Below are 19224 nucleotides of genomic sequence, written 5' to 3'. Positions count from 1 at the left end.
TATAGTTTTTAATGACTTTTCAAAATTGAATTTGAAGACCATTTCAGGATAATTTTTTGCTCATTTGGTGGGTTGGACCAAATAATAGAGAAGAGGACTTCTGATATCTGTCCAATTTGGCATTGTATTCTACTTTGATTTTTTTTTTCTGAGTAGATTATTATTCAGATTTCTTTTGGGACCAGAGGTGGGATATGGTCCAGAATCTACCTTCCCCTGAGCCAGATCATTCTAATTCATAACCCTCCAAATGAGTTATTGACTCAGGGATGTCCCATGGCAGGGTGGGATGGGGGGGCAGACCTTGTCCTGCCTCCCCTCTTTCCTCTCTCAGCTTCTCGTAAACTGAATAGAAATGATTGTGCTGGCTAGCCGAGTCACAAGCAATGCTCTCTCTCTCTCTCTCTCTCTCTCTCACACGCACGCACACACACACACACACACACACACACACACACACACACACACACACACACACACACACACTATTTACTCTTCTGCAAAAACCCTATAAAATTTCTGAAGGTCTAAGCCACTACAATAAGACTTTACATTTAATTTTTAAAACCTAACTATGGAAATGTGATATCTCTGCTTTGCAGGCCACCTGAGGCTACTCTTTCAGTAGCTTTGTGATGTACACTATTCCACTCAAAATAAAACCTACATCCACATCTGGTTTTATAGGGTTATGTTTATAAGGAAACAATTATTTAAATACCAGGAAAAGCTGTTGAGTTGAATAATACAAAAAAATAAATCCTAATAAAAAAGGAAATGTAAACTTCAAAACTTTACAGCCTATACATAATAGCTTTTTTCCACCAATTTTGGTCATTTCCCAATTCCCACCCACTCGCTATCTCCCCCAGTACCCCAGTATCACAGGACACAGTTAGCACATTTCCTTGAAGACAGGTAAAGTCAGCTACCAGATCTTTTCAAACTGATGCTCCTGCTGAACACACATGGAAGAAAGTGCCATCTACCCTCTTCTGCATACATGAGCTCATAGATGCCCATGATTGGACAGTCTCACTCCGATTGACAGAGAAGAGAGATTATGCCATCAGTCCCACCCAGACAGCACAGACAGCTTTACTCTCTTGGATCCAAACACACAATCTCCTGACATTTGAGTGAACTCTTTTTCCACTGCACCACTCAGTAACCCAAAAATAACACAACAGGAAAAGCAATTACAACAAACAGTCCTTTGGCACTTATGTATCAGCAACTTTTGCCACCTACACTGCCTGTGCACTCATGCTTAAAAAGCCACTGTGTGTGTCTCTAAATGTGACTTTTAATCATTTCTAAATAAGATCCAGATTCACTTTTTGCTGTTTGCAGGGAGAGAGTGACATGTCCCCATGCTGTGAGCATCCAGGATCTCCCATGTTCTATTTAAAGGTCAGGAGAGGTCAAGCAGATAATAATGTGCCAACATCAGAATTCAGTGCAGTGGCTTTACTCCAGTGTTACTAACAATGTAGGTACGTCATACTGGCCTGAAGCATGCCACTGGTTCTCTCACACACTTCTCCAATTATGGTGTATTACATTCAAAAGTAACTAACTGTTGCCATTTTCTTGCAGGACTAAACTTGAAAACTTTCTGTAAAACTATGCAATCTAGTATCATCATACTATAGAAGTAGAAAATGTGTTTCATATTAGTTAGTATTTTGTTAATCCTATAGTTATCAGATTTATCCATTAAATATGCACTTTATGCATATTACAAGACAGATTGAGCTCATCGAATGTACTTTACGCACTCCAGATAATCTTTAAAGTGTAAAATGTGTGGATGGATACAAAGTCTGAACTCCTCTCTAGCTTCTAGGTACGGTATGTTCAAATGCATTGTGTGGATTGCGTAAGCTGTAATATGTGAAACATTTTCAAGAAATAATTTAAAGATCAATGAATCTATGTTCTCTGAAATAATCCATTATAAGTGTTTTTACAACCAGAGCCACAGCTCGGTTGCAGTATAGGTATAGAGTCTGGGTTTACTGTATCTGCAAAGATAGATATCCCAAATTACTCCAGTGTGATTCTGGTATTTATACACATTATTAGGAATTATTATACATACAGGATACATTTTCCATGGAATAAAAACATGTATTCTATTGTCTTCTAGCGGGTTTATTGATAGCATCCAATATCGTTATCATATCGCTTATCCTCTGTGTATTACGCCACTCTCCTCAATGGAGAATGAGCGTGCAATATTGTCACACGACGTCACACATCAGAGATGTAAAACTTTCGTGTTAGTGAGTGATTGTGACAATTTGTAAACAAACATGGCCACCAGGTTTGTTTCGTTAAAAACAGAAGATTTTGAGAGAATTTTGGCTGTCAGGTCGCTCCATTGTGTGTAGCTGTCAATGTTGATTTTAAAAGTAACTAAGTAAATTACACAGGGAAAATAATAATAATAATAATATTCAGCTTGACTGCGCTAACGTTGGCCTTCACTAACACTACGCCGGCTGTAAGGTAACTGGACTGCCACGCTAACAGCCTCGAGTCGCAGGTAAACTCGCGTTGGCCTTCCAGGCTGCTGATATGAAGAGAGTGTGTATGTATAATAATAATAATAATAATAATAATAATAATAATATTGGCTGGCTTTTTTTGTGGTCTATCAGATATATTCCATTCAGCTAGCATGATACTGAACTCATCTTCAACTCGTTCAAAATCATTCTAGAAGAATGGAATATATCTGACAGACCACTCAAAGCCAGCCAATATTATTTAATTACTCCAGTGTGATTCCAGTATTTATACACATTATTAGGAATTACATGATGTCATTTGGAAAGATTAATATCTATTCCAAATAGCTATACTGTATATGTAGTCTATGAAATCTTAACAGCAATATCAACAGTGTTGGATTAATTTTTACGCTCTAAAAATGAAAGAACAAAAGGTTCTTTAGAGGGATACAATAGGAGATTCCCTAAAGAAATCTTTCAGCAAATGATTATTTCGCCATTGTTTTGACTTCAGTAAAATAAACAATCATTTTCCAGCATAAACATCTTTCCACATTAATGGTAACACTTACAGTACTGTGCAAAAGTCATAGGCACATGCAATGAAATGCTGTAGAGAAAAGATGCCTTCAAAAATAATGAAATTAAATATTTCTACATTTTAAAAAAAATACCATAAAGACCAGTAAGCAATAATGCATGAAAAAAAAATCTATGTTTGGTGTGAGACAGGCTTATAGTATTCAAGTCCAGGACTCGGACTAGAGTCCGACTTGTGCCCGAATTTTAAGGACTCATGATTTGACTTGGACTTGAGCACTGATGACTTGTACTTGGACTCGTGCATTAACTGCATTCAGACTTGTAAATTGGAGACGAGGACGCAATTTTTTTAAATTAGTTAGTTTTTTTTTTCTTTTTTATCAGACGTCTAGTTTTTGGGTTTGTTTACCTGACATGTTTCAACGTACGACTGTCGTCTTCCTCAGAGTGTCACCGGATGTTAATTGGTGACGCATCTTTTATCAGCTGATGTTTCTGAAGGCGTGGCCTTCCTGTCTGGATTGACAGGTCGGTCACGCCTTCTACTGTCTGTTCGTCCCCTGCAAGATGGCACTCCAGGTGTGGGAGAGCATGTATGCTCCCTCATCCCGGTTGATGGTCCTCGGGCTTCGCTTACGGATCTCTATGGCCTCCCTGATCCAGCGCTGATGTTTATTATCTTCTATCTTTTTAAATTATTTTTTGTAACATGCCATAATAATTTGACATAAGATATTTATATCTACATTAATTTTTATATTAATTTCATGCATGAGAATGCACATTCACCTGTTCATACATCACGTTCAGGAACAAACTAATGTCAATGGCGCTAAAATGCCTCGAGAGAAGCCCCTAGGATTGTCCACTTTGCTTATACAGACTTCTCGCGCAGTGGGAAAAAATGCACTGCTATGTGTTCCATATAGAAGAGCTATCTGGAGACGATGGGGACAACCTCAAACTTCAATCGTCATTTGGTAAGACTCCACCCAGAGAAGTAAGTGGCACGCGATATTCTTTGTTCTGTTGATAGTGGGGCTTGCTGACCAATGAACTAGCTAGCGTTAACCCTCTCTCATGTTATTTGCCCTGTTGATAGCGGGGCTTGTGTCAAACTCACCTCAGATCAGTAGTGGACTCGACTTGGGCTCGACTTGAAATTTTCTTTAATAACTTGGACTTGACTCAGATTTGAACACTGGGGACTCGAGACTGGACTTGGACTTGAGGTTTAGTGACTCGACTACAACACTGGTGTGAGAAAACCCTTTGCTAAAAAAAAATAGCAGTCTCCGGTACAGTGAGTGCAGTTTTATAAGGAAATAAGCTGTAGGTTTTACTGAGCATCTTACAGAAGCAGCCACAGTTCTTCTGGACACTTTGAGTGTCACACTCGCTTCTTCATTTTGCACCAAAACCCAGTAGCCTTCATTATGCTTTTGTCTGAAAAGTGGTATCTTATGTTATATACTGCTTTCTTTACTGACATCCAAACATTTTTCTGTAACATTTAATTTTGTGCTTGAAAACTAATGTTTGGAAATCTAAAGTGTTTTGTGCTGGTTCCATAATGTAGAAATAAAATAAAACTCTATAACAAAGTTTGTACTAAAAAAAAATAATAATAAGGTGCATAAGACAGTACTGTATGTTAGGAGGGGCGGTACGGTGCTGTAGTGGTTAGCACTGTCACCTCACAGCAAGAAGGTCCTGGGTTCGAACCCAGTGGCCGGCGAGGGCCTTTCTGTGTGGAGTTTGCATGTTCTCCCCGTGTCCGCATGGGTTTCCTCCGGGTGCTCCGGTTTCCCCCACAGTCCAAAGACATGCAGGTTAGGTTAACTGGTGACTCTAAATTGACCGTAGGTGTGAGTGTGAATGGTTGTCTGTGTCTATGTGTCAGCCCTGTGATGACCTGGCGACTTGTCCAGGGTGTACCCTGTCTTTCGCCCATAGTCAGCTGGGATAGGCTCCAGCTTGCCTGCGACCCTGTAGAACAGGATAAGTGGCTACAGATAATGGATGGATGGATGGATGGATGGATGGATGTTAGGAGTTTTTAACGTAGGTTTCTGTTGCACCATCAAAAATGTTAAAGATCCATCATTTAAAAGGTACTTTCAGAAACCAAAATTAACTCTATAATGGCATGACTTTACTGACAAGAACGTGCCATGTTCAGTTTGGAAAAAGGGATCGTTATCTGAGGGCTGATGTGCTACATTATTACATATAAAAATTCTGCATGCCTTCATTAATTGGTGGTGTATCCTTCAATTTGGTGGGAGTGTTGAATATAATAGTGTGGGAATATCTTATCATGATGTCTGTATCAATATGAATCACATTAGTTGCTGATTGAATTATAGCATACCCAGTGGTCAATACTGTACATAAAGCATGGTATAAAGCTTGCATTTGCATTTGATCAATGCAACAGCCAGAGGAATTAAAACTGAGAAAGATAACAGTCATAGTGAGGATTTAATGCACAACCATAAAAAGAAATGTCTTCTCTGTTAGGAAAGAAAGTAAGAAAGATAGACAACATACAAGCGCTAAAGCTTAACAAATGTTATAAAAGAAGCATGACCTTCTTAAAATCCCATGGGCCATTTCAAAATTCAATTAAGCCCAGTGACCATCTTTGCAAGGGTACAGCAGTGTGCTTTGCTTCGACAGCTCATTGAAAACATATAGTCATTTACAAGCAAGCCCTTGGGGTGAAGGAAAATGTAGTGACAAAGGTGTTATGTTAAGGCAGCCAAGAACAACTTGTCTTAGTCACAGGCATAATGGCAGGGTCAAAGGAAGGCCAGGAACATTATATTCTGCCGTCATTCTGTATGAATTCCACATCCGACAGAGCTGTGTCCATGATTGGCAGATCGGGACCCACAATTCTTCGCCCACTGAGCCACTGCTAATCCAGTAAGTGATAGACCTGAGTCCGCAGAGCCACTCCTGCCATGTGGGTAAAATAAACACAATCTCTAACTGTTGCGAGTAAATATCTTCTAACGTAGAGGTATAGTCCCATTTCAAATTGGAGAAGGAGGCATTCGAGTAATCATTCAGGAAAGCACATTAAATTGCTTCACACATCAAATTAAGGTCATTGAAAAAAGACACAATCCTTAGTGCCGGGTAGACAAGTCCTCATTATCAGAACACTCTCTCTCTCTCTCTCTCTCTCTCCATCCATCACTCACTCAGTTTCTTTGTCTAAGAGTCTTTTAATTCACCCTGACTACTTACTGTTTATGTTTCTAAAAATGTAAACATATTTTTCAAGTATAAAACTGATACCTAAGAAAGAATTTCACATTTCTTGAAACTCGCTTAAAGCAGAAATGACTACTTTAAGCAGCTTAGTGATGATTTAAATAGCTATATTGACTCAGAGTTATCCGGCTCCAGGCCAGGACAGGGTGTAATGCACACAAAAACCTTCTATCCACAAAAAAAAAGTCTATTTGAGAGAGCTGATCATCCACACAGGCAGAACTAAGCAAAAAGTCAATTAACTGAATTAACTGAAGGATTTTATTTTCCTTTGAGACATTTTATAAGCACATAATCCAGATAAAGTTGGCACATGGAAAGAGAAAACATAACGCTGCAAATTATGTAGTGTAAGTAAACAATAGGAACTGATGAAGAAGGAGCGCACGTACTTTACGTGAATATACAGTGGTGCTTGAAAGTTTGTGAGCCCTTCAGAATTTTCTATATTTCTGCATGAATATGACCTAAAACATCATCAGATTTTCACACAAGTCCTAAAAGTAGATAAAGAGAACCCAGTTAAACAAATAAGACAAAAATATTATACTTGGTCATTTATTTATTGAGGAAAATGGTCCAATATTACATATCTGTGAGTGGCAAAAGTATGTGAACCTCTAGGATTAGCAGTTAATTTGAAGGTGAAATAAGAGTCAGGTGTTTTCAATCAATGGGATGACAATCAGGTGTGAGTGGGCACCCTGTTTTATTTAAAGAACAGGGATCTATCAAAGTCTGATCTTCACAACACATGTTTGTGGAAGTGTATCATGGCACAAACAAAGGAGATTTCTGAGGGTCTCAGAAAAAGCGTTGTTGATGCTCATCAGGCTGGAAAAGGTTATAAAACCACCTCGAAAGAGTTTGGACTCCACCAATCCACAGTCAGACAGATTGTGTACAAATGGAGGAAATTCAAGACCATTGTTACCCTTCCCAGGAGTAGTCGACCAACAAAGATCACTCCAAGAGCAAGGCATGTAATAGTCAGTGAGGTTACAAAGGACCCCCGGGTAACTTCTAAGCAACTGAAGGCCTCTCTCACATTGGCTAATGTTAATGTTCATGAGTCCACCATCAGGAGAACACTGAACATCAATGGTATGCATGGCAGGGTTGCAAGGAGAAAGCCACCAAAAAGAACACTGCTGCTCGTCTGCAGTTTGCTAAAAATCACGTGGACAAGCCAGAAGGCTATTGGAAAAATGCTTTGTGGATGGATGAGACCAAAATAGAACTTTTTGGTTTAAATGAGAAACGTTATATTTGGAGATAGGAAAACACTGCATTCCAGCATAAGAACCTTATCCCATCTGTGAAACATGGTGGTGGTAGTATCATGATTTGGGCCTGTTTTGCTGCATCTGGGCCAGGATGGCTTGCCATCATTGATGGAACAATGAATTCTGAATTATACCAGCGAATTCTAAAGGAAAATGTCAGGACATCTGTCCATGAACTGAATCTCAAGAGAAGGTGGGTCATGCAGCAAGACAACGACCCTAAGCACACAAGTCATTCTACCAAAGAATGGTTAAAGAAGAATAAAGTTAATGTTTTGGAATGGCCAAGTCAAAGTTCTGACCTTAATCCAATCGAAATGTTGTGGAAGGACCTGAAGCGAGCAGTTCATGTGAGGAAACCCACCAACATCCCAGAGCTGAAGCTGTTCTGTACGGAGGAATGGGCTAAAATTCCTCCAAGCCGGTGTGCAGGACTGATCAACAGTTACCGGAAATGTTTAGTTGCAGTTATTGCTGCACAAGGGGGTCACACCAGATACTGAAAGCAGAGGTTCACGTACTTTTGCCACTCACAGATATGTAATATTGGATCATTTTCCTCAATAAATAAATGACCAAGTATAATATTTTTGTCTCATTTGTTTAACTGGGTTCTCTTTATCTACTTTTAGGACTTGCATGAAAATCTGATGATGTTTTAGGTCATATTTATGTAGAAATATAGAAAATTCTGAAGGGTTCACAAACTTTCAAGCACCACTGTATGTCCAGAAAGATACTGAGGTCTGTCAGATGTCAAAATCAAATGTTAAATTCCCCTACCGTGATGATTACTGAGGGCAGACACACTTCTTTCCATGCATTCAGCTATCATTCATTATGATATTATCGCATAAAAGTAATCATTTGAAACAACTTGATAATAAAATCACAATGATTTGATTTAAGAGAAAGTTTCTTTGGGTGAAAATACCCTTTTGGACAATGCAAGCCTCAATGCCAGGCACTGCGCGACTGCCTGATTTGCCCGACCAAGACTCTCGGGCAGAAATATTTCAGCGAGTTAGGCCCGTTCGGGCACACCTATGGTCGGCTTCTTTAATCACAAAAATGATTTTCAAGTGAGTGCATTACAAAAAACAAGACGCATTAACCAGCATCCTCGCCTCCCCTGTGATTGCTGTTTTGTTTTTTCTTCTCAATTTGTAACGGCCATTCAGATTGGCTCGCTTCAGGCACGTGTGTGCATTTGTGCCTTTCATCACAGAAGAACAAGACAAGCAAAGATGTCCGGCGTCTGTTGTCTGAAGAAAATGAAGAAAATGAAGGATAGATATACGTGGAAATTAGAGTTTATTAACGGTTCTGGTCCATACAAAATTCATCAAAACAACTGGAGTGACGGTGCAGATTTGTGGCCTAGCGTTAGAATTAGCTACACGTTGGAATATACCTTCTTTTTCCCAAAGAGTCCCAACACGGAAGAACAGTTTTTAAAAAAAAAACTACAAAAGCAAGACAATGTTCTTTGTGTAAAGACTTTTACCCGACATCAGCTTTTGGGAACAGAATGTTGTGGAAGCCAAAACGTTTACTCTCAAAGGACTCCGACCTGAACTGTGGGCTAGATAGTATCCCACCCCTCCATGTCTCAGCAACCCCATGGACATCTAGTTACAGAGCTATTTGCACTCCATCATTTATAGATTGATGCTTATTATTGTTAAAATAATATCTCATCTCATCTCATTATCTCTAGCCGCTTTATCCTGTTCTACAGGGTCGCAGGCAAGCTGGAGCCTATCCCAGCTGACTATGGGCGAAAGACGGGGTACACCCTGGACAAGTCGCCAGGTCATCACAGGGCTGACACATAGACACAGACAACCATTCACACTCACATTCACACCTACGGTCAATTTAGAGTCACCAGTTAACCTAACCTGCATGTCTTTGGACTGTGGGGGAAACCGGAGCACACTCACGTGGAGAACATTGCAAACTCCGCACAGAAAGGCCCTCACCGGCCACGGGGCTCGAACCTGGACCTTCTTGCTGTGAGGCGACAGCGCTAACCACTACACCACCGTGCCACCCGTTAAAATTATATCTGAAGTGTTTGTTTGTAAAATAATAAAATATCTTGCTCTAGACTTTCAAATAATGTTGTAAGATTTTATTTTAATTTTATCTAATAGTGGATGGTACAAAAATTACAAACACTAACAGAATCAGCACATTCCAGTTGGAGCTGTAGTCATATAGTAACTATAATCATTCTTGTAATAATAATAACTAATAGTAAGTACTTTCAATGAATGGAAAGACATTCTTTTGTGTCGCAAATAGTAAACCACACCCTCTACAGTAAATATAGATCATTTACATAGTGAATTATCCCATAAATAAATATATCTTACCCCATTTATCATTTGACATTGGCCCATCATGCATGTGAAGATAAGGAGGGCAGGATGTTTAATTTCCTTCTAAATGCAATGGCAAACTGAATGATAACACAGTACTGTAGTACAGACTCCTGTTTTATAATGGTTTTAGTTTCATAATTCATCTTTGCAATATTGCTAGTCATTGTTATTGGCAAAACAAAGTGTATTTTGTGTCCTAAACACTCTATAAAAACATGTATTATGTACTAGAACCATATGTAAGTCTTACATATATGGTGTTGATTTATGTTTCATGTTTTTAGGGTGTGTCTTGTTCTTCTGTTGCAGAAATAAATGTTGCTTTTAAAAATAAATTTTTTTTTAAAAAAAACATGTATTTTTGTCTAAATAACTCAATTATACCCCTAGAAAACATATCGGTATTGCCTTGAACCGTGTACTTGAAAACTTGCCGAAATACCGCAAAATTTTAGGGCAAAAGGAAATTCAAGGGGGGGCCAAAATTTTTTGAGGCCATTTGCCCTGCAGGACAAAGCGTGTCAAAAGTTAACTTTGAGGCCTGTAATGACACAGGATAAAGTACCATATAAACCTCTTACATAGGCAAGTAACTAAAGATGACTAACAGAGAGAGAGAGATCACCGATGTAGAAGTAGAAACAAGTTTACACTGAGGGAGGAGTCACAAGATCAGTGCACCACAGAGGACAGATAAAACTCAATGACAGAAAAAAAAAGTCATTGCCCAATCCCCCTGTTCTTATTTGACCTATCAAGCAACAGAAGTTTACCAAAAGACATGTTCTGTCCAATAAATACTGCTTTTAATTTAATAGAGCTGATTAGATTTATTGTATCTGAAGCATTGTATGATTGCGGGGGATAAAGTAGTGGTTGCCATTCTAATGAAATTCACTTTGCAGTGCTTTCGCGGTCTTATCTAATGAGTATCTTCTTGCTAAAAACAAAAAAACAAAAAACGATCTCAGCATCTCATCAATACTCCCTTAATATGATCGATTAAGGTAAACAGATTAACTGAGCTTGTGAAATATAGACATTCCGTGCTTATCGTTCTGATTTTGTATCCCAGTCCATTGCTCAGTGATCCGCTTATCCACACATTGTCTTTAAGTAGCTTTAATTCTCTGTCAATCTTATTTACACACCATGCTTGAGGCAGGGGTCGTGCACATTAACATTACTGCCTTGCTATCAGGTGATGGCTGAAAAGATCTCCGAAGTCATACAACTCCTTTTACTCACTTTACTCACTCAAAGACATATTTAACTTTATCAGCATTATATTTGATGACTTTCATCAAGAAATGTGGACATCTACATTGTACAAGGCTGGAGTTTCAACCATTTCTGTTAAAAAAAGGACAAGTCTATGATTTGGGGAAAAAATGTTAATTTGGATAAAATGAAATATGCAAAATAGAAAGTAAGAGTGCAGAAGGAAGAAAGGTTAAATAGTTCAAAGGAAATTATATTACTAATATTAATTTCATTTGAAATGGTATTATTTCCTTATTAATAATATAATATTCATAAAATTCCCCCACTGATTTTTTTTTCTTGGTACATTCCTGAATGTATAATGAATAAAGTATAGGGGTTCATTAAGCCCATGAATAAGTTGCTTTTCTTACAGGTATGTGGTTAAATACTACCAAGGAGAAGATACATGATATACATGAGATACCTCTAGTAGCTCACTGAAGATTTGTGCATTTTAATGTAAAACTACCAATACAAGAGAGAGGTTATCATGTTAACTTGTACTATTGTCATTCCAAAAAAATTACTTACATATACGTAGATTTATTCTATCCACGTTCACTGGATATGAACAATCGCGTGCTCTGATTGGCTACTCTACTACTCGGCTATCAGCTCATATACCGTGAGTAGAGAAAAACAAAATGGTGGAGCACATCAAGTCAGATATATCACTTTGTTATCAAGTATTTCAAAGAAATAGAAATAGCTAAAAAAATATAGATTTTTTTTTTCTCCCTAATAGCTCCTGTTCCACACTCCAGCCCAGTCAGTGGCAGTAATGACCTTTAAGTTGGTTTGCCAAACCACCAAAAATGGCGGAACATGTTGTTGAACCAACTGAGGACGGAATAAAAACTCTACTCGAAAACAAAACCCCAAAAATAAAAATAAACAGCAACAAAATATGGAATAAAAATATTTGATGGTAAGAACATATCTTTTTTATTTTTCAAGAATTATTATTATTATAGCATTTTTCACAAATTGCTACTGTAGTTTCGCCGGTTTGTTTACATTCAAATCAGAAATGATTTTGTCAGACGTTTTGTACAAAGTTTTAATTTATCAAATTTGCAAAAAATAAAAATGCTTTGTTTCTCAAAATCCAGTGAATTTGGATAGGATAAAACAGTTATTCCACTCAATCTCGTTGTACATGGCTTACAGCCGACTCAGTGCTACGCGCCTTGTTGGTGATCAGCTCATGTACGACTCAATTTCATGGAATAACTGTTTATATATTGTAATAAAATATTAGCGTATGTCTATATCAAGGGCATAACTGGTAAACAGATGCATTCAAAAAGTGGACCCCCAGTCAAGCACCATCCATCCATTTTGGCACATCACTACCATCAAAGTGTCTAGCGAACATTACAGTAGTGGTTTCCTGTTGCCTTCTACACTCAAAAAAAAAAACATTGGATTTACTTAACCGAGTTATGGCAACCGGTCCCACGAAACTGTGTTAATTTAGATGTATTGAATACAGTTATGTTTTGAATAACTCAACATAACTGTATTCAATACATCTAAATTAACAGTTTCGTGGGACTGGTTGCCATAACTCGGTTAAGTAAATCCAATGTTTTTTTTTTTTGAGTGTACTGGATTATTACGGAGGTTTTCTCCTCTCAACCATTCACACACACACACACACACACACACATCTATGGACAATTTAGAGCCACCAATTAGCCTAACCTGCATGTCTTTGGACTGTGGGGGGGACCAGAGCACCCAGAGGAAATCCACACAGACACGGGGAGAACATGCAAACTCCACACAGAAAGGCCCTCGCCGGCCACGGGGCTCGAACCCAGAACCTTCTTGCTGTGAGGCGACCGTGCTAACCACTACACCACCATGCTGCCAGTTGAGCACCAATGGCCTAAAATCTTTCTAATGGATCATTCCAATGACCCTAACAACTGGCTTTAACACTCAACAACTTAAAACTCCTTCATTATTACTTAAGATCAAAACAACTACTTTATTCTCAAATTAAGAACTGATCACAAACTATGGATTAATGGACAAAATGCATGTATGTGCTTTACTAATTGAATAGCTACATTATTTACATTACTGTGCTCAGATTTCTGTGTCTGATCATTTGACGATGGTCAAAATCTCAAAAGAAGGAAGGAAAGAATTCATTTCTTTAAGTATAGGCTCCATAAATCAAGAACTCTAAAGATTCCTCTTTTTGACTTAAGGATTCTTGGGGAACCCTCAAGGATTCTACATCAAACCCAAACAGAGTCCTTCAGGAAACTAAGAAGCCTTAAGGATCTGTTTCTGCTGTGGTCTGGTGAGCTTCTGAGCTCCTGTACCTTACTATAACAGCTCTGTAACAAAGAAGAAAACAAAGACACACTACTAGGAAGTGCTCAAAGTATGATAATGATATTGCTATAATTTTTTAATCAAACCTTCAGTAGGAATGTTGCTTTAAACTTGCAGTAGGTAACAGTTTGAGTGTTGGGCTATGAATATTTTAAGGATCTCAACCCCAGCACTGGGGATTCACTTCTCTGCACAGTTCTGTTCTACTAATGAACAAATAATTCATGAGTTAGATCAGGTTGGCTGAGAGTTACATTATGAGGCTGCATTGCAAATGAGGGCTATCCCTCAAGATGCTCCAAGTTTAAATAAGGGTTTGATTTGAACTGAGCTGAATTTACACTGGCATGTGAAAGAAGATGTTAATAGAGCTCACACTTTATCTGTTCAAAATGACACTACAGTAGACTAGAGAGATTTGCTAGGCCACATGACTTTTCAGAACTGTTAAAGGGTTTTTCCCGCTGTCTCTCTGGGGAAACACTTAAAGGTTCTATGTCGAAGCCCAAAACAGAGTGATCCAAGTAGGCCCTTTTTGGAAGCTATGAATACTTTATGATAATGTTCTTTACAGGTGGAAAAAAACTGTTTTAAATTTTTATTTACTGAGAAATCATGCATTTTTTAATAAAACATTATGTAGCTTTTTTTTTTTTTTTTTTTTTTGCTTCTTTCCTTTCTTTTCTTCGCTACCGAACATGCAAAGCACAAACTTGCTCCTGGTGCATCTGCTATACACTACACCCCACTCCACATCTTTGTATTTTTATTTCGCAGGTTATGTTTGGGTCATTTTGATCCAAGGACAAAAGCAGATTACATACAAGAAGTGATGAAATATCATTTGACACCAAAAATGACACAAATGGGTGAATTCACTCTATGTTACATTACCTCCATGTCTTATTTGCACTCGTGCTTGATTATACACACTTGCTGATGATATCCGCAGGCATGAGAAGGGCTTTTTTGTGTCTTTACCATTCCCCAAAACCAGATATATTCAAGATTGGTGATTTCAAATATTATTTTCTGGCTCAGCTGCCAAAAGCCAATATAAGTCATGAATAGTACACCCATTGATAAGTAGCAAAAGAATACAAGGGTTAATTATAAAATGTACCATTAAAGAGCCCTTGAAAATATTTTTCTAAAATTTAAGCTAGCTTACTCCTCCTCTGTGAAAGGTAAGAAATATCAAACTGAGATGTCGTGTCCGGTCCAGCCTCAGCCTGCACTGGTTGTTGTGCCTCTTAAATTAGCAAAGCCCTAAAGCTGGTGCTGTAGGCCGATCACTTTGACACGGCACATAATTAAAGCAAGCCACAAGCCGCGCTGCAGAATTCCCCTGAGCGTATTTGACAGAAAAATGATTGCAATGACTGAAAACCAAGAATAGGAGAACTTCACACACAGGCTATAGCAGCTCGATTTCCACTCCATGGCCACGAAATATTCTTCTCAGTGTCCCAATCATGTAAGTGGGCTACATAACATTAGCTTCTACTGTAAAACAGGAATATCATTAGAAGTCTATTTTTTAGTCTACGCTTATTTGTAATACAACTTCCTGTGTGTGAGAGCTAATGGTAATGCAAAAGCAGGAACAAAGCATGCCTTGAAGGGGTTGCTAATAGCAACATGCAAGAGGAAAAGCTGCTGTATAAAGAGAGTGCACTTCCGATGTTGTGCTCAGAGCTTACTACTACTACTACACACACTAATCCGAGATCAGGTTGCTGCTGTGACACTGTTATAACACTTTAAAAGATGACCCTGTCTTTTAAACGGCTGTCAATAGTTATGTAAGATAATATAATTCTATGATAATTCTATAAGATAAAACTGGTTTCTTTTAGGGGTTTGGTTTATTGTGGAACTTCACTCAAAGCCATTAAACTTCATGAGTTCCATAAATAGTAACATTGGGGAAACATCATAGCTAATAATAATGTAATAAGTAAAAAAAAAAAAGTCTGTGTGTGTGTGTGTGTGTGTGTGTGTGTGTGTGTGTGTGTGTGTGTGTCCAAACTAATTAACAAAGCACAAGTGAAGCAGCTGAAGATGTGCTGTGTATAATAATAATAATAATAATAATAATAATAATAATAATAAATCAAATGAACAAATAAAATATTAATAATAACAGATTAGAGAAATGCAAGTGAGTGAGGTATAAACAATAACAACCTGTTACAATATGAGTGTGTGAGTGGCACAGCAACACGTGAACTGGGAAGCAAGACAAAGTATGGCGACCAAAACAAATCGGCGTCGGGTTGAGTACTGAATGTACTTCCAGAAGCATGCTCTTACCGAATCTTAAGACGTGTGGCATCCCGCGAGAGTATCCCACACATAAGAGAAGCAGCAGCAGCAGGATCTTGACGGATCGCCTGAACCTCGCATGAGTTATCAACGCGGAGGTAATCTTCATGATGCCTGCAGTGTACAGCGTTTAATTCCTTTGGATTGCAAAACTCCCCGCAAATTTGCTCTTTAGTCGTCTAGGATGGGTGAAGGCCAGCACTCAGAGATCACGGCATGGTCACGGAGGAGTCGCGCGCTCGCGTCCCGCATCCGTTTCGAGAAAAGCGCCGCGTGTCCTTTCCTTCTCACTGCACCAAGGAACAAGCTTCCGACTCGGCGAGCGGCGGGCCATCCATGTCAGGCGGCGCAAATCCGGCCGAAATCCATGCGCGAACAGCCTGAAAGAGAGCAACCAGAAGGTTATTGGAGATCCACAAGCACGAGTCGCGTAATTCAGCGCGAATCGCAGGGGCTGAGGTCAGAGCTTTGTGCTTGAGCTCCGCTCGCCTGTAATGCAGGCGCTGTGTTGCTGCACTGCTGCGCACCTTCTGACGTCGAGCCGAAATCAGCGGCGACATGAGAGACACAGCGGGACACATCGGGCATGTTTAACTGCCGCCGATCACCGCACATCGATCCGCCTCCATAAATCAGCCCCAAACACGGCGCTTTCCTGCCACGTCGCCTGCCACCAAACGTCCTCGATAAGCTCACAGATTTTCTCATCAGATGTTGCCCCTGAATCTAACATGTCATAAAGCTATAAAAATCGATCGGTGGATTTTGGACTATAACCTAAGCCCTGTAAACAGATCCAGAATATAGGATAAATATAGAATAAAGATCAAAGAAAAAAAGCAACAACATCAGGGTTGTTGTCTTGGTGCTCGCTCTGGAGATTTTCGGCCAAACGCGCGTTGTTCAGGGAAATAAATGCCCCAGTCTTTGTAATTAATAGACTTAATTAATGACTGCAAGAAAACAAAGAGTTTGGATAATATTTAAGATATGTTCAGTAACAAATAACGGAATCAAATTAGCTTTTATGTATGTGAAATGTAAAGTGGTTATTACCAAACATGTTGCACTTTATTTTGGCGCTCATACTTTTGCGCCTTTTATTTTATCTAAGACTGTGTGTGTGTGTGTGTGTGTGTGTGTGTGTGTGTGTGTGTGTGTGTTGTCATTGACATTATTTGTCATGGAAATAATTATCATAATTATCATATCATTGTCATATGAGTATCTCTCTTTATAGAGTAAACTATAAACTAGTACTGCAGTCCTCCTAGCTATGTTCCACATTTATCATCAGGATCCTTGAGATTGAAATTAACCAAATTGTATTTAAAATATAATGTAAGGATGTACAGGCCGTTTACCAAATTTATCCAAATGTATTTAATACCGCCTCAAATCCACTTTAAAAGCAGGAGGGATTTCAGGACCATGGACAGTGACATGGTGGGGCCTAAAGAAGGACAGAGGAAATTGGAGACCAGTTAGACAGGCTACAATTTCCTGTCTTTTTTTAAAACCACTGCAAATATAAAATGTAATCAGAACCGAGTCTATTCCTTAATACAGTCCAAGCATATGGCGTTTTAACACAGGCCTGTTTCTGTACGTGAGGACTTCTGTCACTTTGTTGTCGATCGACATTTTCTGCTTGCAATAGATCCAGTAAATGGAAGCCTGACTGATCATTTCCATTAACATGAATTGTGTTATCAATCTGTTATAAACAACTGATATTCCTGACTGTCCTTGTAGGATTTTTTTTCTGCTTTCTACATATGAAGGCATTTCACACCGCCTGCGACCTTGCGCATTAAATAGCCATTTGATGCATGAGGTATTTGAAACTACACAGCTTAAAGCTTGTTATTAGTAGCAGCTGGACATACAGGGTTTAAAAGTCGCCCTTTTACATTTTCTCCCTCTCTTAAATTTCCTAATGTGTAGGATGTTTTTTTCTCGAGTATGAACTTTTTGGACTGTTCAAAAGTGGGCTCGTAAAATCAAACCATCCCAACAGAGTGAAGATTTTCCTCAAAGTCGCTAGGAGGGAAAAACCATCACAGCAATGCCTAATTCAGCTTTTTCTTCCATACAGGCAGAGAGAGAGAGAGAGAGAGAGAGAGAGAGAGAGAGAGAGAGCAGAGAAGGAGTGCACTCGTGTTGGAGCCTCCATAAATTATGCCCGTTTTTGGAGGTTCGTAGCACTGGCACACAAACTCTTATCCTATAATAGCTTTATGGCTTACATCAAGCCCCACCAGCACTCCAATTAAAAGCATAGGGTTTAGTTTTTATTTCTGGTCAGCAGGCTGCAGGATCAGTTATGGCTTTGACCTCTTCGCCCCCCCCAAAAATAATAATAATAATAATATAATAATAATAATCAAAAATGCCGCATGCTTTTTTTTATCAAGTTTATCCGAGCAGATGTGTTAAATAAGCAGGGAAATTGGCATATCCGCCCACAGGTCTACTTTTAGTAGATTATATTAAGGATCATCTGAGCACAGCCGCGTCGGTGCGCTGACAGTCTGGAGGTTATGGTGGGCTTTTAGTGATTACATCGTATTTTCTCAAAGCAGATGAGCAGATGATGGAGGGATTTTTTTGGGAAGGGGGGGGGGTGATGAGGCATCACCAACTCAGGGTCAGGCAGCCCTGATTATTAACTATCAATCATCACCTTTTGAGATATTTAACACGTCATCACGGGAAGAAATTGTTCGATCTAGTAGGCGAGTTCAGAAGTTTAGATCTAATTCAACTCTGCTCTGTTTTTGCGTGAGGTTTGCACACTGCAACACGAGTTACAAGTTACCGGATCGCAAGGGCGTCATTCACATTTATAATATTCTCCTGTTTTGTTTCGCTTTTAAAGAGTCTCCCGATGAAAACTGCCGACTCGTGTAGTTGTAGCTGAATAGCCCAAACAGCAGGAAAGGAAGAAGCGCTTACCTGCTTTGGCAGAAGCGGTGCGAGCTGAGAGCAGTCACGGAGCCGGAGGAAGTAGTTGAGCTGTTCCGCTGGAGCGCAGAGAAAAGCGCGCGCTCGGGCTGCCCGCACCTCTCCGCGTGCGGCCCGTGGGCAAGCCACGCCCCCTGTCGGCCAAAACGCACGCTGCTGAAAGCCACGCGGAGACGGTGTGGGCTGAGACGCATCCCCCGGGTGGCTTACTGTGAAAACAGGACAATCAGAACAGATTTCTCTCTCTCTCTCTCTCTCTCTCTCCACGTCATTTTAGGGAAGAAATAT

General features: G+C 39.3%; 1 protein-coding gene across 3 annotated transcripts in view; it reads right to left on the bottom strand.

Moving 5' to 3' along the window:
• grik2 (glutamate receptor, ionotropic, kainate 2) overlaps nucleotides 1-18993 on the bottom strand; it is a 269503-nt gene extending 250510 nt beyond the window's left edge. For all 3 annotated transcript variants that reach the window (XM_060922148.1, XM_060922149.1, XM_060922151.1), the window contains exons 1-2: nucleotides 18928-18993; nucleotides 15958-16349 (exon numbers count right to left, since the gene is read on the bottom strand). In XM_060922148.1, coding sequence (XP_060778131.1) covers nucleotides 15958-16078 — 121 coding nt within the window. In that variant the 5' untranslated portion in view covers nucleotides 16079-16349; nucleotides 18928-18993. The remainder of the gene's footprint in view (nucleotides 1-15957; nucleotides 16350-18927) is intronic.
• Nucleotides 18994-19224: the final 231 nt, after the last annotated feature.

The sequence above is a fragment of the Neoarius graeffei genome, chromosome 5, assembly GCF_027579695.1.
Source record: "Neoarius graeffei isolate fNeoGra1 chromosome 5, fNeoGra1.pri, whole genome shotgun sequence".
NCBI classification, from domain to species: Eukaryota; Metazoa; Chordata; class Actinopteri; order Siluriformes; family Ariidae; genus Neoarius; species Neoarius graeffei.
The sequence above is the reverse complement of the archived record's forward strand: the minus strand, read 5'-3'. Positions and strand labels throughout refer to the sequence as shown.